At 52.8% G+C, this 25,670-nt stretch overlaps 1 protein-coding gene across 1 annotated transcript in view; it reads right to left on the bottom strand.

The window, feature by feature from the left end:
• Positions 1 to 2,075: 2,075 nt before the first annotated feature.
• SKI (v-ski avian sarcoma viral oncogene homolog) overlaps positions 2,076 to 25,670 on the bottom strand; it is a 77,100-nt gene continuing 53,505 nt past the window's right edge. The window contains exons 2-7 of the mRNA XM_006871729.1: positions 5,663 to 5,788; positions 5,443 to 5,558; positions 4,397 to 4,659; positions 3,914 to 4,218; positions 2,450 to 2,680; positions 2,076 to 2,267 (exon numbers count right to left, since the gene is read on the bottom strand). Coding sequence (XP_006871791.1) covers positions 2,076 to 2,267; positions 2,450 to 2,680; positions 3,914 to 4,218; positions 4,397 to 4,659; positions 5,443 to 5,558; positions 5,663 to 5,788 — 1,233 coding nt within the window. The remainder of the gene's footprint in view (positions 2,268 to 2,449; positions 2,681 to 3,913; positions 4,219 to 4,396; positions 4,660 to 5,442; positions 5,559 to 5,662; positions 5,789 to 25,670) is intronic.

Raw genomic sequence — 25,670 nt, 5'->3', positions numbered from 1 at the left:
TCTCTGGGGCTGAAAGACTCACTCTGGAGCCAGCTGGCAGCGGGCGTGATGGAGGGGAGCCAGGGTGGGGGTCCCTGGATCTCATCATGATTTTCTCTCAGCAACACAGCCCAGCCACACAGAAGCACGCTGACACGCGTAAAACTTTGCTCCAACTCAAATCATTTAGTTTCCCTTGAAGAAATGACGGGAAAACCCCACAAATCTGGAAAAACAAGGCGGAGGACAGCGTCTGCATGTTGCGTTAACAAAACCGACCCTTTACACGACACAGTAATAATGCCCATCGATGGATATACGTGTGGCAGAGGTTAAAAAATTCCATGCATACAGATTTAATAACTGCAAAAGAAAAACAAAAGCAAAAGAGTAAAAAACAGAAAGTTTCCAAACAAACGCTGCATATATGTGATGTCCCTTTTGCATTGCACTTTAGAAGGGGGCCCGGCAGGCCCGAGCCCCCACAGTAAACCACGGGCCAAGACCCTGCAGACAAATCCTGTCACCTCGACGCTGGGGGGGAGGCCTGGCAGTCTCTGGATTTTGCTTCTTGCTGCCAGCTGTGGTGGTGGCGGCGACGGCTCCTCGTGGCTGTCTGGTGCCCACCTTTCGTAATGCTCACACCTGTCTCGGTGTTAGAACAGATTGGAGCGGAGAATCCTATTAAGATCGCTTTTCTGTAAATAAATACCCTGATTTCAGGATGCGGAGCCGCCTCTTGTCATACTGGGAACTCACTTTTCAAGCTTGGGCATAAGAAACCTTATACAATTTGCATAAACAGTTGAGAGTAAACGAGATTATTTGGAATAAATGCAAGTAACTTATTCTGAGAATGGCAGATTCAATCGCTACTGAGGGCGGGTATTTTGGGGGTAAAAAGACAGGAGTCAGGATTCTCTGTACAAGATGCTGGAAGGCACAGACCACCCCCCAAAGTTCAGTTTTTGCATTTTCGTTTTCTTGTGATTCCCTTGTTCAACCAAGCACCAAGAGGGGATTTCTGAGCACTGGAGCACTTTGGGTAGGAACTGCTCTAGAACTTGGCTTGCAATGTTTTCAAAGGAAAAACCGCAGTTGACTAGGGGAGTAAAAAGAGAAGGGAGATTCTTGACAAAGTGCAGTTCTAAGTATACGTTTAAATGAACAGACAGACAAACGAGAAGTGACGCTGCATTTGTTCCGATGTGTGGCCGCGGTCCCGTGATGGAGGCGTGACGTCTGCTGAACTGGGGGGCACTGTGGTCATGGCAAAGGATACGGGCGAGCGGCTTGGTCACCTAGGCACGCTGGGTGGGGGGCGAGGGTGTGCAGAGGACTCAGGATGCCCATCCCGGGCCCCTCCCAGCTGATGCCCTCCTTGGGCTCTGCCCCATGGCAAATGTTCCGAACACCCATGCTGATGGCCTCAGTGAGGGCACGGGACCAGGGCGGACGTCAGTAAGGCGGGCAGCGTTGCAGCTCATCTCTCCCGCGCGGCACTCTCCTCACACTTCCCGGGGCTGCAGGAAAACAGGGTCCTTGTCGTTTAAAAAATAGACTCTGAAGAAAATCCCTCTGGTGTCCTCGTGGGCCGCGGGGGCGGGGTGAGCTGTGATGGCTTCCCAGGGCCAGGTGGGCCACAAGGCACCACCCCGGGCTTCCTTAGCGGGTCTTCAGGTCGGGGATCGAGTGTTAGTGGGGCTTTCAAAAGTCAGTCATTAAAAAACATGTTGATTTTTGTTTTGTTTTTTTCTGAATATGAAGTCTCTTTATTGGTTTTAAATAGCTTATAACAAAAGTGTAAATGTTAAAATGTCCTAGCAAGTGGAGGGCCACCCGGAGCCGCCGCTGCGCTGCCTGGTGTCGCCAGGGGGCCAGAGGGCAGCTTGCTCCCTTGAATTGGCCGGTAGAAAATTCTGCAGTGGATTCCAAAAGGATGTGGTTACAACACTCGCTTGGTTATAGGCACAGTAAGACGTTGTGCTGTGTGAACCGAGGGATGCGGAAGCAGGCCTGTGGCACCTCCCTGGCCACGGCGCAGAGCGCCCACCCATCCCGCACTCTTCGGCACGTGCGGCACAGCAGAGGGGTCCCTACGGCTCCAGCTCAGCCGTGCTCTCGCTGCTGCCCGGGGCTTCACCGCACGGCCGGGGCCACAGCTGCTCCTGGAGCTCCTTCACCACCTTCTCCAGGTGCTCGCGAGCCTCACGCTCCCGAAGCAGGTCGGCACGAAGCTGCTCTCGATCCGCCTCTGCATGCTGCAGCTTCACCTGCAGGTCCTCGATCTGCAGGGAGAGGGCTTGTCAGCGCTGCCCCCCAGAGGAGAGGAGCCAAAGACTGGGGACAAGGCAGGCCCACTCTAGGTGTGTCCTTCCCATGGAGGGAACAAAGACCTCTCAGGCACTACAGTTCGTTTCAACACCGTGCAACCAGGAGCCCCGCCAGCCCGGCCTCCCTCCATGCGTACCTGGGCTGAGTACTTGGCACGCAGGCGACCGGCCTCACAGCCCTTGTCGCACACCCGGACCTGACGTGCCTGCTCCAGCTCACGTTTGAGGCGCACACGTGACTCGTTGGCCTCCTTCATCTTCTTCTCGTTCTCAGCCCGAAGCCGCTCAATCTCTTTCCGTAGGTTGCGCTTTGCCTCTGTGGCCTCCCGCAGCTTCTCCTTCTTGGCCACGCGAAGGAACTCCAGCTCCTGGGCAGGACAAGGGCAGGTCAGGGTGCTGGGGACCTTGACGCCTCCCCCACCGTGCTGCTCATCTGCAGCCGTACAGCTCCCTCTTGGCAGCACCACATCATGGAAGGGGTCTACGCCAATCAATACTCCCTTCCCAGGTCTGTGACGCCATTTTCCCCAGGCAAAGGTGCCAAGCCCCCACTGCACCCTACTGGGCTGGGCAGAGCTGTGTGCTCAGAGGCCAGAGTGGGCAGACGGTCATACTTGCTGACTCTTATCAACGCAGGGTTCAAACACAGGATGCTGAGGGTCAGCTGTCAATGCAGCCCGATGGGGGGAGGCCACCTCCTTGAGCCCTGTCCACAACTTATGAATGTGCATGTGCAAACCCACCTTGGCAGCAGAGTGTGTGGCTGAAACCCACCCAGAGGACTGTGTTCACACCCTAACCTTCAGACCACCACAGGGCCCCACAGGGCAAGAGCATGCTGCTCCAGAAGCTGTCCCTGAGCTGCCAGTCTTGTCTGGTGCCCAAGGCTACCTGTGGTGTTCCCTCAGTCCCTTGTGGTCACCCACTACCTCCCCTGTGCTCTCTGTCCTGCTGGGGCTTCAGCAGACACTGTCTGGAGCTTCCTGTGAGCCCACCTGCCAGACGTATCTTGTTTGTGTCAGGAAACTAAAGGCAAAGAGGTAGAGCATGGGCGAAGGCTGCAGTTTAGGGGGTTGCTGGGGGCAGGAGCGCTTCAAGGCCACCCCACTGAGTGGCCAAGAAACTGGAGGCACGTGGTGTACGTGGGAGGAGTGGCAACTATCAGGTGAGGCAAGCAGGGTGTGGGGCCACGTACCTGTGTGGGTTATGTGGGTGGAAGTGGGCGCAGGCATGTGCATGGGGATCAGGTGGGTGTCTGGTTGTGCACACGCATGCCCAGCCCACAGTGGGCTGCATGAGAACCCCCATGTCCTGCCTGCATGCTCCCTGCTGAGGTGCCATGACAGCCTCTTTTCCAGAACAAAGCTCCAGGTCCACGTCAGCTAAACTGCCTTTTGCAGACAACAGGCCCCGTGGTGGGGCAGGAGTGTACTGACTTTGGGTGCACAGCGTGTGAAATTGTCTCGGGAGCAGCTGCTCCTAACTCCCTCCACTAAAAATAGCCCGGCTGGCTCTGCCTGAGCAGCACGCTGCATCACCATGTGGCACTGAGCTGGGCGTGTGACTCATCCCCGGCATCCTGGGCAAGCAGAGGGCCGCACCTGGTGGAGGCTTCTCTTGGCCTGCAGGGCGGCGCTCAGCTTCTCTTCCTGCCGCACGCGCATCCTCACCACCTCGTGCAGGAACTTCTCTTTGGCTTCCTTGGTGTCCAGGCCACTCTCCAGTGCCTGCCGAAGGTGCTCGAGCTCTGCCTCCAGTCCACCACCTGGGGCCTCCGAGTGGACCGCTGCTGCCTCCAGAGTGCTGCCGGCAGTGGGCGGGGCGTGCATCCCAGGGGAGCTCAGGTCCTTGGCAGAGCTGGACGAGGTAAAGGATGGGGACGAGAGCGAGGACAGGGAGGAGGTGACTGCCGAAACAAAAGGCAAACCTGATGTTAGAGATTCGCGCTCCAAAGCACACTACCACCTGTGACCATGGCCGAGATGAGTGCACACATGCCACCCACAGCCGGGCCCCATGCCTACCCCACACCCAAGTTCTGGCTGTGTCCATAGGGAGTAAAAGACAAAACAACTCACACTTACATTCCTCTCTGCTTTCAACTTCGACTTCAGCCTCCGAGTCCTTGTCCTCCTCCCGAGCAGCGAGAGGCACCAAAGTCTCGGGGATCACAGGGTTCTCCTCAGCCAGCTTCCGCTTCCGTGGCTGGATGGACATGGACAGGGTCTCGGGGGGCCGAGAGACGACAGTGGCACATGGTGGGCTGGTCACAACCTTCTGCTGGGCTGGGGGCGCAAGGGCCACGTTGGGGGCCACGGCTGTCTCGAAGCTTTTGTAGGAGTAGAAGCTGTGGAGGGCAGCAGGCATTGGGGCTCAGTGCCCACCACCACCAGGCTCTCCCAGCACACACAAGACCAGTCCTGGGCCTTAGGGCTGCCCACATGTCCTGAGCCTTCATTGTAATTGTGTCTGCCTTGGACAGCTGAATGTCAAATCCTCAAAGACCAAGAATATACTCTCGGAGCAGTGCGGATACTGATGGTGGCTACAGGGTCCACAGCTGGCCTGCACCAAGCAGAGGCACAGCTCTTGCCATAGTCCTCCAGGAAGGCCCAGGGAAGGCTCTGGAGCACATTTTGGGGCATCCAGGTACCTAGCCCACAGACACCTGTGTGTTAGTGCGTGCATGCATGCATGCAGAAGCAGCATCAATGAGGACTAAAACGTGGAGACGGCCTAGAGTGGGTGAGTCAGGAGAAGCCCTCCTCACCCACCAGTGCAGAGCAGCAGATGTCTCAACAGGAAGAAGGGGAGCTCAGCCACCGGGCCACAGCCAAGGTGGTTGCTGATGTGAGGGAACACAAGAGCAGCAGGGGCTAGGCAAAGGCTCCACATTGGAATTTCTCTACAAATATGCGTGCTCCAGAATTTGGGGCAAGAGTGCAGAAAGGGGTGCCAACCGGGCATAGACAAGGCCCCTTAAGTATTAAGTGTTACTGCATCCCAAACTCCCCCAAATTGCTTACAACCCTGCTTGCTTAGAAGACACAATTCAGGTATCGAGTCGACACAGTCACATGCTTCTGCTGACAAAGGGCTGTCAGGGCTGCCTCAGAGTGGGGCCACTCACCTGTCTCGAATCAGTGCTGGAAGGTGAGGGGGGAGCTCCTTGTCGCTGGTGGAGACCGCGGGGGACCAGGGTCGGAAGGCAGAAAGGCGTTGGCGTGGGTGCACACAGCCCAGGCTCTGCAGAAGGGGTGCCATGTGAGGAGCGGGATCCCAGGTCAGTGGAGGTGCCCACCCAAGAACCCCGGACCCAGGGTGCACACAGGGAGGTCCCACAGAAGCACCTTATTGGAGGATCCGGCCAGGGTCCGCAGCCAGCTGGACTGTTTGTCCTTCTCTGTGGCAGCGGGGGACTGGGAGGAGGTGTCATCTGCCTTGGGTCTTATAGAAGCCGGGGGTTCAGAGGACACCTGTGGGCAACAGAAAAGACTGTGTTGGCATCGTCAGGGTTGAAGGGCAATGTCCCCACCAGCCCAGGAGGCTCGCTTTTGCTATCAGGACCTTATCACCTCTGGCCGTGGAGGTTCCACAAGTGACTCCAAGAGCCTGGCTCGGGGAACACCGACGGGGGTGCCAAGAATAAGGGCAGGAGGCTGTGCACACGACACATGAAGGTGAGTACCACTGTGAGGAGCCGCCAATCACCAACAGAGCAGGTTCACCCTATAGCACCAGTGGGTTCTAAGTGCTGACATCGAATGGGTTCTGCCACGGACTAGACCCGGTCTGGGAGCCAGGCTCCCGGGAGGTGGAGGCAGTGGCTCTGCGGCCTGAGCAGGCAGTCGGTGGGGTCTCAGGGAGCGGCCGTCATGATGGCTCAGACAGCTAAGTCCATCTGTGTAACACACTCACAGTGGGTGGTGTTTGGATGGCACATGGAACCTTCCCCGGGTGCTGTAGGCTCAGGGACTCAAAAGCTCTCAGACAGGGAGCTGGGCTGTGTCCTCTCAGCCCAGGGATGTGTCCTGTCCACCTTCATGTGGAGTGTGCCTCAGGGCAGGGGGCACAGCCATGCTGGGTTCTGGGCCACCAGGCAACACAAAACCAGCCACATGAGGGTCATGAAGGAGTGTCTTTTACAGCTGACCTACCTAGTCACTGCCCCATGCTGACCTCGGAGTTCTGCCACCTGAGTCCATTTGTCTAGGGGACACAGAACTGGACTGCAGTGGGGCAGGCAGATAGTCAGTCAAGGTGTCCAGCTTAGGTACAGAGGACAGGTGCCCACATAAGGTACAGATGACAGGCTGAAGTCTGGGGTAGAGGGCCCTGGAGCAAACAGTGGGAATGGCCCCCAAGCCCACAGCCTCCTCCTTGAACACAAGTGCACACGTGTATGCACCCGCTATCTTGTGCGCACATGCGGCCTGTAATCCCCAGCACCCTGTGAGAACAGACACTGCAGAGCTAGCCTGAGGGGCACAAAGTCACATCCTCGGAACACCACTCCAGGAGCTACTCAGCTCTGGCCAGGGTGGGGGTGGGTGCTAAGAGGCCTTTGTCCCACAGAGACAGCGGCCGCTCCCAGCAAGGGACCCTGTGCTGAGAGTAAAGGTCCACACGCCCAACGCCCTCCTGCCCCAGGAAAAGATGAGGTACAGGAAGATGTAGCCAGAGATTTCCTCAAAGGCCTGCTATGATTAGTCACCCCATGGAGACACCCCCAGGGCAGTCGTCTCCTAAGGGCTCTCACAACAGCCCAGGTGGGAACTCCCCCCCTCCCTCACTGTTTGGGCGCCAGCAATTCCGCTGGGTTCAGAGCCAGTGACACCGTACAGGGTGGGGCTTCCTGTCTGAGCAAACACTGAACTAGGGCATGAAGACGAGGCCAAGCTCTCACCCAGGGAAAAGCCACAGCCGGGTGATGTCTCGTGACATGGCTGGGAAACCTCAAAGCCTATGGCTTTTAGGGTGGGGAGTGCCAGACTATCAGAGACACAAGGCGGGTCCAAGTACCTACCCCATGCAGACATACCAGGTCTGGAGACGGGGTCACATAGCAGGTGGTTCCTGTTCAGGGAAGCCCCTGGGGACAGGGTATTGGGCACTTTCGACTTTTCCCCCATCAACTCTAGAGAAAGAGTGTCCCACAGGCGCCCAATACCCAAATACCCAAAGCTCATACAGCTAGCATTTTTGACATTATCAGTAACATTACAAAGAATGTCAATTCCTGAACACTTTAAGTTGTGCTCTGATGATCCAGTGGACTAGGCACTAGGCTAGGTCAGTGGTTCCAACCTCCAGCGGCTCTGGTCCGAGAGCGAAAGCCAAGGCTGCCTGCTCATGGCTTGCAGTCTCAGAAACCCTGTGGAGTAAGTGCTACCCTGTCCTATAGGGAACGTGATGAGTCAGAACCTGTATAAGCCAAGAGGCAGTGGCTGGAACAGAACAAGGGGGCACACCACAGCAGGCCCGAGGTGTGACAGCCAGTCTGGGAAGCATGTGTGTGGCTAGGCGAGCCCTGGGTGATACCCACTGGCTTTGTCTTTATTCAGAGGCAATGCAGTGAGATAGAGGAGGAGCAGAGCACCTAGCATGCCCAGCCAGGACAAGATGCAAAGTGCCCCTGATCTGTTCCTTCCTGGACATGCTGCAGTAGGCCGGTTCAAAGTGGTCACTGGAAACACTGTCAGCATCCCCAAGGGCAGCTGCATTTTGGAAACAGACACAGGCCAAGGTGGCTCAAGTGCCACCAAGTCAACATGAGGGGCCACATTCCAACATCACGGGTGCACCATCAACAGAGCGAGACTGCCCGCAGGCTTGGAGAAGACATCTGCAATCACAGGTCTAGAAAGTGGCTGGAACCAGAGGATATAAAGAGCTCTTCGAATCAGCAAGGAAAGGACAACCTGACTTAACCATAGGTGAAGGACTTGAACAGACATTTCTCCAAAGACACACAAATGGCCAGCAAGCAAATGAAACGATGACTAACATCATAAGTCATCAAGGAAATGCAAATCAAAACTACAATGAGATGCCACTTCATGCCCACTAGCATGGCTACCTTTTTTGTTTTTTTAAATAAAAAGAAGATGAAGGTGAACACACGTTGGCAAGGATGGGGAGACTTGGGGACTCTTGTGCACTGCCAGTGGGAATGTACAAGGATGCAGCAGCATGGGAAGCGGTGTGGTGGGTATACCTCAAAACTTACCTATAACCGAACAATTCCATTCCTGGGTATATATCCAAAAGAACTGCAAGCAGAGGGGTTCAAGCAAAAACGTGTCCACCCAAATTCCTAACAGCAGAATTTACAACAGTCAAAAGATGAAGACTGGCCAAATGCCAATCAACACGCACTTCATCCTCCAAACTCAGCCACTCAGAGAAAAAAAAATTCTGATGCATGTCACAGGACGGATGAGCCATGAAAACATTAACAGTGAAGTGAGCTAGACACAACAGGCCACACAGTGTATGATTTCATTGATACAAAATGTCCAGAACAGGGAAATCCTTAGAGACAAAGAATAGAATAGTAGTTGCCAGGTGCTGGGAGAGGGGAAATGGGAGTTAGTGTTTAATGTGTACAGAGTTTCTGTTTGGGGTGGCAAAGAATGTTCTGGACTAGACAGTGGAGATGGGCGCACTACCTTGTGAATGTACTAAAACACTGAACTTGAACTGCTCACTTTAAGAGAACTTTGTGGCATATGCATTGTATCTCAATCAAGCTATTAAAAATCTGTTAATATATGAGCAATGAGGAAGTGGAAAGGGCACATTTTCATTTATAACAGTATCTAAAAGAATAAAGTACCTAGGAATACAGAAAGGTAAAAAACTTGTCCACTGAAAACTATAAAACATTACTGGACTGTGAACCACAAGGATAGCAGTTCAAACCCATCATCTGCTTCTCGGAAACCCTATACAGGGTCAATATGAGTGTGAACTGACTTAACGGCACCTAACAACAGCAACAAGTAAATGGAAGGAAGGACATTCTGTGTTCATGCATTAGAAAGCTCAAATAGTTAGATATCAATATTACCCCCAAAGCAATCTATAAGTTCAATGCAATCTAAAACAAAATTCCAACAGCCTTCTTTGTACAAATGGAAATATATATATATATATATGGCAAGGGACTTTGAATTGGTAAAACAATAGTGAAGAAGAAAGCAAGAGAACTTGCACTTCTTGATTTTAAAACACACTACAAAGCTACAGGATTTAAAGCAGCCTGGCACAGGTTTAATAACAGATTATTAGATCAAAGAAATAGAATTAGCACTCCAGAAATATATCCAAACACTTACGGTCAAGTGGTTCTCAACAAGGGTACTAAAGTCCATTTAGTGGGGGGAAAGAAATCTTTTCAATAAATGGTACAGAAGAAACTGGATTTCCACATGCAGAAGAATTACCAGGAACTATGCCTCATACAAGAAAAACTCAAACTGGATTAAGAAGCTACATGTGAAAACTCGAACCATAAAATTTTTAGAACACAGGAGAGGTAAGACTGTAGGACCTCGTTTTTACACAGATGATCAGAAAATGACAATAAAAGCAGCAAAAGATAAAAGAGACAGATGGTACCTCATAATAATTAAATATTTTTGTTGAAAGAATTTTATCAAAAAAGTGAAAAGACAAGCTACTGATTCAGAGAAAATTTTGTGAACTATATACCTGATAAGGGTCTAATATCCAAAATAAATAAAAATGTGGTGTGGCAACTATAGGATAAGTACTCGACCATAAAGTCAGTTTGAACTGCAAGGTTAGTGGTACAAACTCACTAGCCACTCCTCAGAAACCCTATACAGGGTTGCTAGAAACCAACTCATGACACTAACAACAAAAACAAAGCTTAACAACAAAAAGACAAACAACCCAATCAAAAAATGGGCAACCGACTTAGACAATTCACCAAAGAAGATATTCAAATGACCAACAAGCACATGAAGGGATACTCAACATCATTAGCCATTAATCAAATGAGTCCCACCCAGAGCTGTCAAGGTGATTCTGACTCACAGCGACCCTACAGACCAGAGGAGGACTGCCCCATAGGGGAAGGCTGTTATCTTTGTGGAAGCAAACGATCAGCTCTCCTCTCGCGGAGCAGACAGTGGGTTCAAACCAGTGAGTGGTTAGCAGCTGAGCGCTTAACCACTGGTCACTAAGGATTCCTCTTGAGCCCTTGTTGTTATTGTTGTTAAGGGCCATTGAGTCGATTCCGACCCATCTGGTGAGCTTGAACCTTGCAGTTCAAACGACTTTGCAGTCTGACGCATTAGCCCACAGCGCTACACCAGGTCTCCTTAGAGAGATGCAAATAAAAAAATCACAGTGAGCTACCACACTATCCCTGTTAGAATGATGATGAGGGTAACAAGACGGAAAACAAACAAAAACAGGTTGATGAGGTCCTAGAAAGACTGGAATCCTCAATCATTACTGGTGAGAATGTAAAATGGTACAATCACTGTGGAAATGTTGGGCAGTTCCTCAAAAAGCTGTACATAGTTATTACCATATGACCCAGCCATCGCAATTCTAGATATATACAGGAAGGCCCACAATGTTATTGCAGCCCTTTCACAAGAGTGAAATAGTCAAAAGGTAGAAACAAACCAAAACCATCTATCAAGAAATGAATGGATAAACTAAGAATGGTACATACGCATGATGGAACGCTACTGAGTCACAAAAAGAAATGCAGTCCTGGGGCACGCCATGGCACACGGGAACCTTGAAAACATCGTCCTGAGTGGAATCAATCAGTTGCAAAAGGACAAATACTGTATGATCTTCATGTATATTAAACCATCCAAGAGATAAAAATTTAAATTATAAATGGTTCCCAGGGGTGGCAAGGAAGGAGAAAGGGGGGTTTTGCAGTGAGTTTATGTTAATGGTGGTGGAATGATTTGGAAAAGGATAGCAAGAATGGTTGGTTGCACAACTTGAAGGCAATCAATGCCACTCAATTGTTCAAATAGAAACTGTAGAGATGGCTTACGTTTTGTTATGTATGTTTTCACCACAGTAAAGAATCCACTCAAAGAAACCTGTGGGTGAATCTTGTCAGATTTATGGTGCCCCCCACTAACTGTGTTGAGTTATAGCATGGACACCCCGGGAAGAAGCCAACACAAGAAACCAGGAACACCTGAGTCAGCCCAGGACACCATACCACCCTGTGTAGGGCCCAGCAGGCTCCTGTCAAACCTGGTGACAACACAAGTCAGCGCAGGGGCCCAGCAGCCCAGGGACAGTATGCTGCCCAGCATGTGGCCCCCAGCCCCCAGAGGTGCTCCACAGGTGGCCTCTCCTTCCCTGAGAAGTAGGAGGTCTGTCCAGGATGTAAAGGAAATGGCAGGAAGGTCTTCTTGAAGGCTCAGGCCCGGCCTGACTCAAGGGGAGCCGGTTTCAACTGGGCCTGCCATCAGTTCCAAGAGCCTGGCAGGCCAGTGGGCCTGTACCACCGTGGAGTTCAGAGGCTGGGTCGGGGCGGAGTAGCACTGCAGAGCAGAGGCTGCTTTGTGCCCGTGCAGGTTGGGAGGCAGCCGGCCCCTCCCAGCCCCTCAGTGGTCACAGGACCGAAAGGAAGGGCGGTAGGTACCACAGGGATTCAACAGACAAGCTTCTGGAAAGGAGCGCAGGGCAGAGGGTCTTTCTTTTGTGGCCTCCATAGCCCCACAGCCGCTCTGATGGAGACAATCTGGGCCTTCATGGCATACTTCCAATTTCCAGGCAGAGACAAACTAGGCGGTCACCTGCTGGCTGGCCAGAGACTGCGCTGCAACCACACAGGGAGGTGCCCCCGCCCCCAGTTCACAGACTGCTAATACTGTCCTCCGCCAAGGAGAACTCACCAAACCAAAAAGAGACGAGAGCTTTTCAGAGGAATGCTGATCACTCAAAGAACCACTAAACTCAATTCTCCTGCCCGGGTTTAAGACTGGCTGCGATGGTTCGGGACCGGCCAGGATGGGGATCTGATGTCCAGAGAGGAGGAAACTTGTCTGCTGAGAGGCTCCCACTGAGCAGATTTCCCAGCACCGAACCAACAGTGGGTTCACTGGAGGCACCCTCTCAGCCCCAGTGGAACTTACAATAAAACAGGGGACATCCCGGCCAAACACAGGAAGGGAACCAAAGGGACGAAGACCAAGGTAGCCTACTAACACAGCTGCTGCAGGGGTACACCATGCAGGGGGAGGGAAGGTAGGAGTTGCAGCAAAGCCTACGGAGGTCCCCACCCTGAGTGACCCACCACACACTATGAGGGAGAGTCCACTGGGGCAGGACAACCGACTTCATTCAACACATCAACCAGCTCAAAATGAGTGAACACACAGAGGACAAGGAGACAGTAAGGTAACTACCAGGCGGCTCTGAAGAACACCCAAGTAGAACTCTCCAGAACACAAACAATCCTCAAGCAAGTTAAATGCAGTACCAAGGCTCATCTGTGGGTCACTGTCATCTAGGCAGCACTGACTTGTGGCAGCCCATGCACAGCACAACAAAATGCTGCCCATCTACATGGGGGAGACATGGACACTCCAACGTGACCAGTCAAAAGAGAAAGTCCAACCAGCTCAGGAGAGATTATGGGAATGCAGAGAAAGGGACCAAGAGGCAAGTCCACAGACGGTCTAGAACAGCGGGTCCCCGAGGGCACTGTGGTGCTCTGGGCAGCAGGACCCCCATTGCTGCGTCCCCTCAGGTAAGTACATGAGCTGTGCACCTCATGATAGATGCCCCTCCCTCCCGCCCAAGACAAGTGCTCTGGGTCCTGAGACCAGAGTTGAAGTGTGACTTCTGGAACATAGGTGTCACGCTGAGCAGCACATATATGAACAGCACATATATGAACAGAAGGTCCTATGTGCCTGCCACTGTCCCCTGTCAAGGCGTGAAGCCCAAGGTTACAACATAAATGCTGATTCAAGCCAGGCTCACATCTCCTGTCCCTTCGCTCCTGGGGTAAAGCCCCTCATACTAAGGACACCAGGGAGAGTGAGCTAGCCCCAGTACCACCCGTGCAGGGGGCATCACCAGGAAACACCCGGGTGCCCTGGAAGCTGCCCATTGCCATGGCCCTGTGATGCACCTAAGCTGAGCGTTCACTATCTTGGCCTAGAGCCTCGGAGGACACTCCAGTCTGTTTCCTGGGAAGGAGCTAGGTTCCTGCAGAAACTCCCTCAGGCCCCAGGCAGTGGTCAGTGTGTGTCTGGAGTGGACTGTGGCCCCCATCAACTGTCAGAGCCCTGTGCATGCGGGCAGAGGGTCCTCTGAGCTGGGTGCATGCGTGTGTGTGGGGTGAGGTGGGGGGAGGCTTTTCCTTACTCCTACCCTCAGGTGAGGTGTCACAGCCCACACTTGAGAGCAAAGATTTGGGACAGAGCTGGCAGGTCCAGACCACGGAGACGGCTCATTGGGCCAAAGTATCACGTGTTCGAAGCTGAGCCCCTGCCAGGGATTTCAGACACATGGATTGTAAGGATCCCCTAAAGAAGTCTGGCCTGCACTGCAGTGCCCCCGCCCCCACCATCCAGTGGAGGCACCCCCAGCGTTTCGCCCCGTGTCACTCTGAGCAACAAGCCACTGCCCCTGGCCCACCACTCTTGGTCCACCCCTGACACCAGCCCCAGCAGTGTCTCTGCCAGGTCCACATGCAACTCGGGATACAGACAAGACCCACAGGCGGGTCCAGACCTCGGAATGCCCCCAGGAGCGGTCTCTCACAGCAAGGACCTAGGCACACCCCATGAGGGCAATGTGGCCCGCTTCCCTTAGCAGTCCACTTCAGGCCATCCTCCAGCTGTGACAAGTGTGACAAAAAGTCCCAGGGGTCAGGAGCATTCCGTGACAAAGGCCCACTAAAACACTCTCTGTCCCCACAGGTAAGCCCCTGGATGCCAGCCCACCCACAGGAGCCTCCACGCTGGAGTCAACTCAGGTTTGCACTGTGGGCCATTTCTGCATATTTTACAGTTCTAGAAACTGCCAGGCTATTTTTATACGCACCATTAATATTTTACACATGATAATTCAAGTTCCATATCATGCTTAAATTAACCTATTTTCTGATGATTGTGGTGCACGGGAAGCAGATTAAACATGCAAGACAACCTCAAACCCAAAATGAAATGAAAGCCATTGTAACGATACATTTTCCTCCTTTAATTTAAATAGGTCAACGTATTTCTGTTCCTTCCACTCTGCCGACAGGAATCACTCGAATCTTTTCTAAGAAAATGGAGCTGCGTAGCCTAAGCCTTGTGACCTCCACCTGGCAGGCACTGAAGCGTCCTAGACCCTCTCTGTACATTCCTTCCCTAGGAACTCACACATGCACCCTTCACAGTTGCCACCTGTCACCGTCATTTACCATGGCCACCACCTCGGCCACCAGCACAGTCAGAGTCTGTTAGGAGGTGCGGGGGTGCAGACCCCACTGGGTGACACCAATATGGCTGCCAAACTTGCGCGGTGTTTCAGTGCAAACGCATTGTTTTACAAATAAAAACATCCTCGTAGTTGTCACAACAAACATTTTTTGGAGCCCTACTTACACACATCCAGGTACCTAAAACTCCAGGCTGATTTACTTCTGAACCTTCTGCATGCCATAAGCACGAGACTGTGAAACCACAAGGTTGGCAGTTAGAGCCCACCAGCTGCTCCAAGGGAGAGAAAGATTTACAGACTTGGAAACACTAGACAGGGGCCACTCTGAGTCCGAACCGACTCCATGACACTTAACACCAGTGCTCTGGGCTCAGAGCTGTCATTACTACCCAATCACAAAGATGCCTCAGGTCACGTGGTTCCCTCTGTAGGCACTATAATCACACACTGCTGTTTTCATCACAGTCCGGTGTTATGACTGTTGCTTTAGCTACACTACTGTAAGTAGTATCTGTGAACGATCCGAAAAGCAATTAAGGAAAAGATAGAGAAAACTCAAAAAGGGTTCAGTTACTAAAAATGTTGTAAACAATTATATTGCAATTCAATGTAAAGAGACTTTATAAAACACTTGTTAGTACTCATGTGATCTAAGATTTATTATTTAAGCAATCTGTTGTTGTCGTTAAGTGCCGTTGAGTCGGTTCTGACCCTACAGCGACCCTGTATAGGGTTTCCTAGGAGCAGCTGGTGAGCTTGAACCGTCGACCCTGTGGTTCAAAGCGACTTTGCCGTTCAGCGCATTACCCCACAGCACCCTACTGATCCCATGTTCTGTGATTAACGTTGATAATCCACATGACTAAGGATTCTGAATGGTCTGGTAATACGGGAAGGTCCACAGTGGGGGGAAGGAGGGACCGACACTGTGAGTATCACTATGTTGGTAATACCACCTGAGGGTTACCACAGGGCACATTCCATCCTTAGAGCAGCCGGGTCAGCCCCTGCCCCCACTCCCTGACAACACCTCACTTTCAGAATCAGTTGTGGGTTGTCCCCACATGTGCATGTCCTCACCCACCCTTCGAACCCTGAGCCACAGGGCTGAGCCACCAGCCTGTGGTTTGCCTGAGGCTTATTTAGTCCTCAGTGATGTGTCTGCTCAAGAGGAGACCACATACATGGACACCAGTCCGAGGTAGGCGTCAGACAGGCATCCCATCCGCTGTGTGTGGTACACGGTGCCACAGAGGGAGGAAAGGGGATGGCCTGACGGAAGCACAGGAGGCTGTGGTCACTGTTCCTGGAAGGCCAGCTCACTGAGAACTGGTTCCAACAAAAGATCAGTAGGTGAGGGAGCATGCTGCAACGCCACCTCTGATATGGACAACAGGGAGCCCTCAGGCCAAGTCATGCTCCCTTAGGGAAGCCCCTCAGAGAAGTGGTGGTGGTGAGAGAGAGGGGGCGGGAGTGGGGATGAAGACGATGAAGACGTGTGTAGGCAGTACCCGGCTAGCCTTCCAGTGGCAGGTCTTCCCACTTGACGCCCTCAAACCCCTCTGAGAACACACCCAGACCATCAGCTAGGACAAGCTCCCAGCTCTGCATCCCAGTGCCTAGGCCGGGCACTGCCCAAGTGCAGCCTCACATATGCAGAGCCGCAGGGTTGTGCCATGGGGATCTTGCAGCAGACAGAGTCCAGATGTCCCCCACATCCAAACCTGAGAACCTGGCAGGATGGCTCCTCCAGTGACCAGAGTAAACAGCCTTTGTGTGCCTGTCACAGGTAGCTGGAATCATCCAGGACACGAAATGCTGGGAGCAGCTGTGTCAGGGGAACAGCGCTGGTGTGAGCAGTCCACACGCCTGGGGGCCTGCACATGCAGAAGTTGGCTCCCAGTCATGCAACACCCTCTGCCTCCTGGTTACTCTAGCCAAGGCCCGGGGGCCATCCCTAGGCCCATCTCTCAGGATATCCCATTAGCCCCACCTCCAAGTCCAGCCTTGAAAGCTGTCCCTCGCCCCTCCCTACCCTGAGGGGCCCTGGTGTGTGTCCTGCCCCCAGAACTCCCAGCCAAGGAGCCTCTGGAGACACATGCCAGACCAGCACTCCTGAGCCAAGGTGCCAGGCAGGGTCTTTGTGGTGGGACTGGCCCTTCTGCCTACAACCGCCCATCTCAATGATGTCACTACCTTGGACAAAGCCTCCCCTCACCGCACCTAGGATCAAAGGAAATACCCTGATTTCCAGGGGCCACCTGACCCCAGACGAATCTGGAGGCAGAGGCCTATGTCCCTGTGGTGTGTACACATGAGAACGAGTAGTTACGAGAGGTCAGGAAGGACAGATGACATAATTTTAAATGGGTGACACCTGGCACTGGGAGGCCTCCTGCACCCAGCCCCTCTTCCTTCTGTGGGAATCCCCACCCCAGAAGTCTGTGGGCAACAGGCAGCTTGGCACCCTCGTCCCATGGGGCGAGGCCCAGAGCAAGGCAGTGCTCTGGGTTTGTGAAGTTGTCAGGGAACCTCAGCCAGACCAGGGCATTCTGAAGTCTCAGATGAGCCCAAACCAGAAACCTCCGTGGCAGACCCAGTCCCAGAGCTGGTACCCATGGCCTCCAGAGCTCACACCACCTTCCCGGAACCTGGTGTTCTTGATCCTCAGAGACAAGTCCCCGGGGCGTCAGTGGAGCATCGAATTCTGGCTCTGACGCTTGTGTTTAATCCCAAAGGAGAGAGGCCTCAGGGTAAGGGGCCTAGGGACCCTGCTAAAGGGGCTCTTGAAGCCAAAGCTTCCTAGGGTCCCTGCAGCGGCCATGCTGTCCTGAGTCTGAGTGGGGAGCACAGAGGCTGCCCAGGCCTTGCCCCCTGGCCAAGTCTCCAGGAGCTGCCATGCCAAACCTCGTTCTTCCCACTGGGCCCTGCCCATGTATGAAGCACCGCCATGAGACTGAAATGGGAACGGACACGGTGGCCAGCCTGTAGCCTCTTCCCGTCACCTTGCTCACAGGTGCATAGCTGGGCCAGAGGGCCACAAGCCAGCGCCTGTCAAGTCCCCATGCAAAGCAGGGCCTCCGTTTTTTCCTATTCCTCTTCCCACGTACAAAGGCCCGCAGTTCGGTGCCATGTGATGAATTATGCATAGCGGTTCAATTACGAGAGATGAGGAAAGGGCTTGGGCAGCAGAGAGCCATCTAGCAAGCAGGCAGCTGCAAAGACCAAGAACTCCCAACAGACCAAAGGTGTGTCCATCAACACCAAGTGAGCCCACAATGAGGGACGACTCCAACATGCTGTGGGTGGTGTGTGCACGGGCACACTGCCAACATGGGGTCCTGTGCATTACTTGTTTATGTTGGGGGTGGGGAGCAAAGAAAGAACTCTGATTTTAGAAAGCCCGACTGCTAGCTTAGAGTGCGGAGGGACCACTGAGTTTGATGCAGCATCCTGCAGCCCCGGCCTCGAGCTGGGTGGGCCACTGGGTCCTGGTAGTGACCCCAGAGAAGCAGCAGCACTAGCCCCACACCCCTGACTCTACAGAACACACTCATACAGAAATACACACTCAGATACATGTGTGGAGACAGGCCCACTCACAGACACACATACAAACACATGCATACATGTATAACCACACTCACGCTCACAAGAGACACAGATAGAAAACAGACTTCTAAGGGTACCACCACAGCAGCCTCTGTAAAGAATCCTTCAAGCATCAAGAATGCTGTGGCACCTATCAGCAAACTAAAACTAACTTCAGAATTCAGAACATGTCTGGAGGTGGTGGCTCTGGGAGGGAAGGGAAGGTGGGCTGAGTGGACCCTGGACCATCGTCCTGTGCTTGGGAGGACATGAAGGCTGCGCACAGAACGTCATCTTGCTATGTGTGGAGCCACAGGAGAGCAGGGAGGCTCACTCTCCACCCAACAAGGGCAGCAAACCCTGGGGAGTCCTACTCACCCAGGAAAAGACAAGACACTGCCACCTACTCCCAGCAAGAAGCACCCCAATGCAATGCCACATGGATGTTCAAAGCAGTCCAAATATGACATTTTCTATTTCTTCCCAAATTGCCATTTTCCTTGTTCAGAACCAACATTTTCCCATCCTCTAATCTCAACAGAAAGCAGCTCTGGCAGCATGGTATGTAAGTCGGGCTGCTAACCTCAAGGTCAGCAGTTCGAACTACCAGCCGTTCCGTGGGAGAAAGATGAGGATTTCTGCTCCCGTAAATATTTATAGCCTTGGAAACCCGGTGCAGGGTCATTAACAGTCAGAACCGACTCCATGGCACATAATCACCACTAGTGTCAACAGTGGAATCCTGGTGTGGCACTGTAGGATAAGCACTGGACCATAAGGTCGGCAGTTCAAACTTACCAGCTGCTCCTCAGAAACTCTATAAAGGATCGCTATAAGTTGGAACTGACTCCATGGCATTTAACAGCAGCCATCTCAATAGAATATCAGTGGCTACCCACAGGGAACCCACTTTCATCCATGTCCCCAGAGCGAGGAGCCCACTGGAGCTCTCGGGGTGCCGGATCAAAAGCGCTCTTCCAAGGGGTTTGAGAATTGGGGTTAGTGGCAGGGTGCCACCCCCTCTGAGCTGGTATGCCTGGCTGGGGCAGTTCAACCACCCGTCTGGAGAAATTAGACATCTCATCCATTGACTTTTTAACATAAATGTTTGTTAGGGATCCCAGGGTGGTGACAGGTTTGGCTGCCACCATCTGGAAACGCTGCACACCCTTCATTCTGACTTTGGATCCTACTTTGAAGCCTGATGATCATCACTGGGGCACATGCAATGAGCATGCCCATCGCCCCAGCCCCCGTTTATACACAGTGAGGCATACACGTCAGCGCTGACCGCAATGCATCCGTCAAAAGCCGGAACCCTAGCAGCCCAGGAGTGATACCCTCTCTCCCTGGTGTCACACCCTGGGGAGCCAAGGCTGAGGCCAAGTACAATGGTGGAGAGAAAAGAACGGTGCACCCCCATGGCAATGTCCCGTCTGTCCTGCCTCACTTGCCAGCACCAGTATGCCAAGGGCAGGGTCATGAGAGCTCTTGCATCGAGAAGGGAAACAAAACAGCTGAGTCGGTTTTGTGCTGCATTTTCCACTGTTCTCGTAAGAACATGTGCATGTACGTAAGAGCTGCAAAACACAAGTTGTGCAATCCAAGTGATTCCGCACACACGTTAGAAAACGCCCCTGCAAATGCACTCCGGACTGGTGTTGCACAACGTAAAGATGAAGGATAAATTTGAGCTAGACATTTCAGATTCAGTCTTTCCTTTACTTCAAACATTACACAACATATAAACACCAGCAAGGTGAGCAGAGGAGTCCTGGTGTGGCACTACAGCATTAGCACTGGACTGCAAGGTCAGTATGAATTGCAAGGTTGGTGATTCAAATTCACCAGTCGCTCCTCGGAAACCCTATACCAGGTCACTATGGGTTGGGGACGACACTTAACAACAACAAACGGTGAACAGAGGGAGTGAGGAACAGAGTCTGTCAGTGCCTTGCTCATTACACACTGGGTGTCTGAGTGCGTACTTGCAGGACACTCCCTGGCTTACATCCAGTGTTTGGTTCCCTGTGGTGGGGACAACAGAGGCTGTCAGGGCACGGGGACCTGAGAAGCTGAGGGCAAGCAGGGTACAGAACCCCCATCATGTCACTGAGTCTGGGGGAAGGCCACAGAGACCCTCTACTGCACACACGCCCCCCCGCCCCCCTGGATTAAAACTGAGGGTAGAGTGGGTCACCAAAGAGCAGTGTAAGGGAAAGATGATGGAAGATTTGTTGTGTTTTTTTTTTAAAGACAGGTGTTTTCAAGGAGTGGTGTGGGCTCTGGGGATGGGCACTGTGTGAGCCCCACGGTGCCCTGGAGGGGACGACCCCCAAGCTCCTCCACACTGGGGCCCACGGTCATCAAGGTTACCTGGGCAGGACATGAGGCACAATTGCTCACACAGGAAGGGCTTCAGTGAGTTCTGAGTCCAATAGCTGTTGTTGTTCAGTGCTGTCCAAGTGGTTCCAACTCATAGCGACCCTGTATAGGTTTTCTGAAAAGCACCGGGTGGGTTTGAACTGCCAACCATATAGCTAGCAGTAATGTGCTTATGCTACAGCAACACGCTAGGACTCCCTCCATTTCAGATGCCTGTCCAAACAGCTGGCATCAGCAGGGAGGATGGGAGTTCCCTGGGCTATGTCAGCGGGGAACTGCTGGTTGTAGTGGACCCTTGGAGCCCAGTCTGGAGACACACCTGTCCTGAGCCCCGACTACCACCTCATCGCTCCATTGCCACACATGGAAACTGACACCAGGCCCACCCCCCAGACTGAAGTTCCACAAAAGCTAGAATATCCAAAGTGATGCAACCACCTGCTAGGGATGGAACTATGCCCTTAAAAATACCCAAACCTGAAGACCCTGACCCCTACACCTGTAGCTGTAATCCCATTTGGGAACAGGGTTTCTTTGTTAATAAGGCTGTGTTAGTGTACGTTGTGTCTTAAAAGTCAATCTCTTTTGAAATATAAGAGCAATTAAACATGCAAGAGAGTAGAGGGACCGCGGGGATAGACGCCAAGCCACATGGGGGTCTTTCAAGGAACCACGACAAAGACCTTCCTCCAGAGCCAACAGAGACAGAGCCTCTCCCTGGAGGTGGTGTCCTGGATTTGGACTTTTAGCCTTGTAAACTGTGAGAAGATAAATTTCTCTTAAAGCAGCACTAGAGAACCAAGACACCATCTTCTCAGGAAGAGCAAAAAAGGTTAAAATTACAAAATGTTACATCGTAACTTCTGATTCTTATGACCCAGCAAGCCCATTACTCGGTAGACACCTAAGACACTAAAAGCCGGGACTCAAACAGACACTAATGTGTACACATCATCCACAATTGTTAAAAGGTAGAAACAGCCTAATCGCCCACATTTTTTGGCCCATCCATACAATGGAGTATTACTCGACCATAAAGAGAGATGAAGTTCTGATATATGCCACCACATGGATGAACCTTAAAACAACATACTGAGTGACGTAAGTCAAGTGCAAAAGGACCAATAGTGCATGATTCCACATACGTGAAAAAGCTACAATAGGCAATGAACAGGGACAAACATTTATTAGTGGGCTGGGGGTCGGGGGGTGGACGTTGAGTGCCCTTGAGTCAGTTCCAACTCACAGTGACCCTGTACACGGTTTCTGAGGAGCACCTGGTGGGCTTGAGCTGCCAACCTTGCAGTGAACAGTCCAGTGCTTACCCTACAGCACCACACACTAAGTATCTGTTCATGGTGATAGAAAATTTGGCAACAGGTGCTTGTGGTAGTCACCCAGGATAATTGATAAAATTGGTGTGAGTAAACTGGACATGTAAAAAAGGCTGAATTGATAAGCGCTGTGTTTATATATTTACATATATGTATCTGTGTAGGGAGTGGATTATGAGCTGGGCTGCTAACTGCAAGGTCAGCAGTTCAAATCTACCGGCCGCTCCACAGGAGAAAGATGAGGCTTTCTGCTCCCATAAAGATTTATAGCCTCGGAAACCCTACACAGGGTCACTATGAGTCAGGACCAACGCCAAGGCACACAATCACCATCACCTTGTACGTATGTGTGTATGTATATGTTTATTGTTGCTAAGTGCCATCAAGTTGGTTCCAACTCATAGTGACCCTGCACAGGGCTTCCAAGGAGCAGCTGGTAAGTTTGAACTGCCAGCCTTGCTGTTCAAACTGACTTTATGGTCTAATCATTATCCTACAGTATCACACCAAGGACTCCATATATATATGCTATGTTGTTAAGTGCCACCAAGCCAGTTCTGACCAGCAGCTGGTGGGCTTGAACTGCCAACTTAGTGGTTAACAGTCCAGTACTTATCCTACAGTACCACTTGGGAGTCTATGACTCATAGAGCGGAGGGTACATGTCACAATGACTCATGTTGACAGATGTCCTGTCAAGGAAGGACTGATGGACACGGCCTGGAGCTCACAGAATGAGCCTTGTATTCACCTCCCCAGCCGCCCTAGGATGCCAATGCCAACCACCCCACCCATTGGGGCAATGCCTGTAGTTCTCAATACCACCACCTTGGGGGGCCACTGCCTCTACAGCCTGCTCAAGACAGCCCACAGGCCTTGGTCTTCAAAGGCCTAAAGCAGGTGCACACAGCCCAGGGGTTGCCCTGACCTGGCTGCATGGTTGAATATTCCCAAGGTGCTGAGAAAAGGTGTAGGAAGGCATGTGGCTCTGGCTCTTTGTTGAGAGTTAATAACAAATATGCCGGCTGCAAAAGCGCTGTTAGAGATGCCGGCAATGACTTCATCAAGACTCCAAGTTGTCCCGTCATAACAGGGGCTGGGGGAGGGAACTTTAGAAGAGCCCAAAGAAAAAGCTAGACTGCCTTGGAACATTCTGGACACAAACATGCCCCCCTGTTGAGACAGGACATGCTGGCCTGGCCAGTCTGTGCACTCAGAACTCACAAAGCCAGCCTGAGTCTCGGGCCCTTCATCCGAGCAAGATGCAACACCCCCATCCAAGAGGGCCTCAGGGCCAGCCTGGCCCATACCCACTGGCTCTACGTGGCCTCTCTGCTACTGAATCTTCCATAATTCTAGTCCACCTATCCAGACCATGTGCTGAGGGTTTGGGGTCTAGCCTGTGGGCCATGCTGGGAAGGTGCACCAAGCAGGGACACCAATAAAAATGGGGCTGGGAGAGGCCCAGGAGTCCCAATGGGCTCCTGAGCAGTGCCACTGCATGTGGCATGCTCAAAAGTCCTGCCATGTCAGGCCCGGTCAAGAGAGACAAGGGCCTAGAGCTACCGCCCTTACTCCATGTCCACGTGAGGGTCCTCCAGGTTGAGAGCCAGGGCAGGCTGGCTGTCACTCCTCCCCAAGTCACACTAGGGCTTCAGTTTGACCAGTCCATGGGGACACCTGTGTCAGATCAACGTGTTTTCTCTCAGGAGGTCAGGGAAATGCCATGAGGATCTCCCAGGATCAGCTCCCAGGTCACCACCTCATGCATACCCTACCTACAGAGAAGAGCTGTCAATTTACCTGTCTTAAATGCAAACACAATTCACCAGTAAGAGAGTTTTGTTTTCCACAAGACAGCAGAAATGTAGATGTGCAGACAGTGGCCTGACAGGCTGCCTTTACAAGCCCTTCACTTCCCATGTGGCTCCACATGTCCAATCTCAGCCAAGCAAGGATCTCTGCAGGCTGCCTGGTTCAGGCACCAGGGGGAAGACCCAACAAAACGCTTAAAGACCCCCTAAAACTCTCCACAGTCTCACAGCCAACATACTGAGACCTCACCTGCCAACCCATGAGGGGCTGAGAGGAGTCATAGTGCCCTGGGCCTCCCAGAGGGAGATCGGGGGTCCACCTGCACCGCTGATGGTCTGGACCCCAAGCCTCATTGGGGCCATGCAGCACACACTGGAAGGCTGTGGCCAAGCTGGTGGTGTGCTGGGCCCCAGTCACTACCCCTCAGGACTGCTTCTGAAACACTGGAGAGCCCCTTCACCGGACCAGGTCGGGGCTCTGTGCCAGGCTCCTGGCAGACGTGAGGCAACTGGGTCGCCAGTCGGGAACACAGAGCTCTGCGTTTCTATTTTGCTTCCACGGCTGCCCCCGCCGCCCCCGCCCTGGTGAGTCGCTTGTTGTTCCCTCGCCATAGAAACCGACATAACACAGTGCTGGGCTGGGCAGAGGCCGACAAGCAGGCCGAGGGGGGGAGGGGGGGGGAGACGAGGAGACTGCTGTGCTGGCGGCTTCAGGGCTGAAAGGCCTGGTTCCCTGCCACCAATGATAGGTGGCCACTCTAGTCTGGGGCTCCGGGTCTTGCGGGTGTGCCAGCCCCTTTCCCAAGTCAAGCGCCCTGGAGGTCCCACGTGGGTGTCAGGAATCGGAGAGGTGCTTAGGGTGTCAATGTGGCTCACTCACCCCCTAGAAGCATGATAATAATGAGTGTCCTAGAGGCTGAAACCCAGCCAGGGCACACAGAGCAGGAGGCCACAATGCCAACTCTCAGTGGATGGTAAAGCCAGTACTCAGAACAAAGTGAATCGTTTCCTCAGTGTCGTCTAACCATTCACACAGGTGCTCTAGGAAGCTCCCGCCAAGAGGAGGCAGCTTCCAATAACCTGGGAGGGAGGGGTCCTACTGAGCACAAGAGGGTCTTCCCATATTCGGACCTTAGGCATCTGGCATTGGGGGGAAGGAGGGATGTGCGCAAGGCTCAGGCTGAACATGCCAGCAATTGCCGTGGGCGCCTCTAAAGGCCACCAGGTATGGGGTAACAGACAGCTCTGGTAGGGACCCCACCAACCTGCCTGACCCCACAGGAACAAAGGGCATGTGGCTGAGGCAGAGGGTGGTGCATGCACCAGTGGGCTGAAGAGCCCTGTCACTTCTGGCTGCACACACCCAGGTCTCACACGAAGTCACTCAGTGGCCTGTGAAATGGTGATAAGAGAGCAGTGGACAAGTGAGAACAGAAGAGCCGCTCACAGTGTGGCATCCAGGGTCATTCCTCACTGGACAAGGAAGCACTCCCTGGGCTGCAGCAACGGCAGTGATGGAGGCCTTCCCCAGAATTCTCCACAACCCTGCACCATTTTCACAGAGCACTGATGTCCCCCCAGGTTACACACTCTCTTCACACAGTTGACACCAAACAATAGGCTCTCTCTCCCATCACAAGGAAGAGCCATGCCCTGGAACTCAAGAGAAGTAAACCTGGGGGCAGGGTCCTATCCAAGACCCTGTGCCTCCTCCCTGGCACCAAGGCAATCCCACCCACTCACTGGCTCTGGGTGGCCTGATGGGTACAGCTTGCTGGGAC

The sequence above is a fragment of the Chrysochloris asiatica genome, unplaced genomic scaffold (assembly GCF_000296735.1).
Source record: "Chrysochloris asiatica unplaced genomic scaffold, ChrAsi1.0 scaffold00173, whole genome shotgun sequence".
NCBI lineage: Eukaryota > Metazoa > Chordata > Mammalia > Afrosoricida > Chrysochloridae > Chrysochloris > Chrysochloris asiatica.
This window is presented reverse-complemented; position numbering and strand designations above follow the sequence as displayed.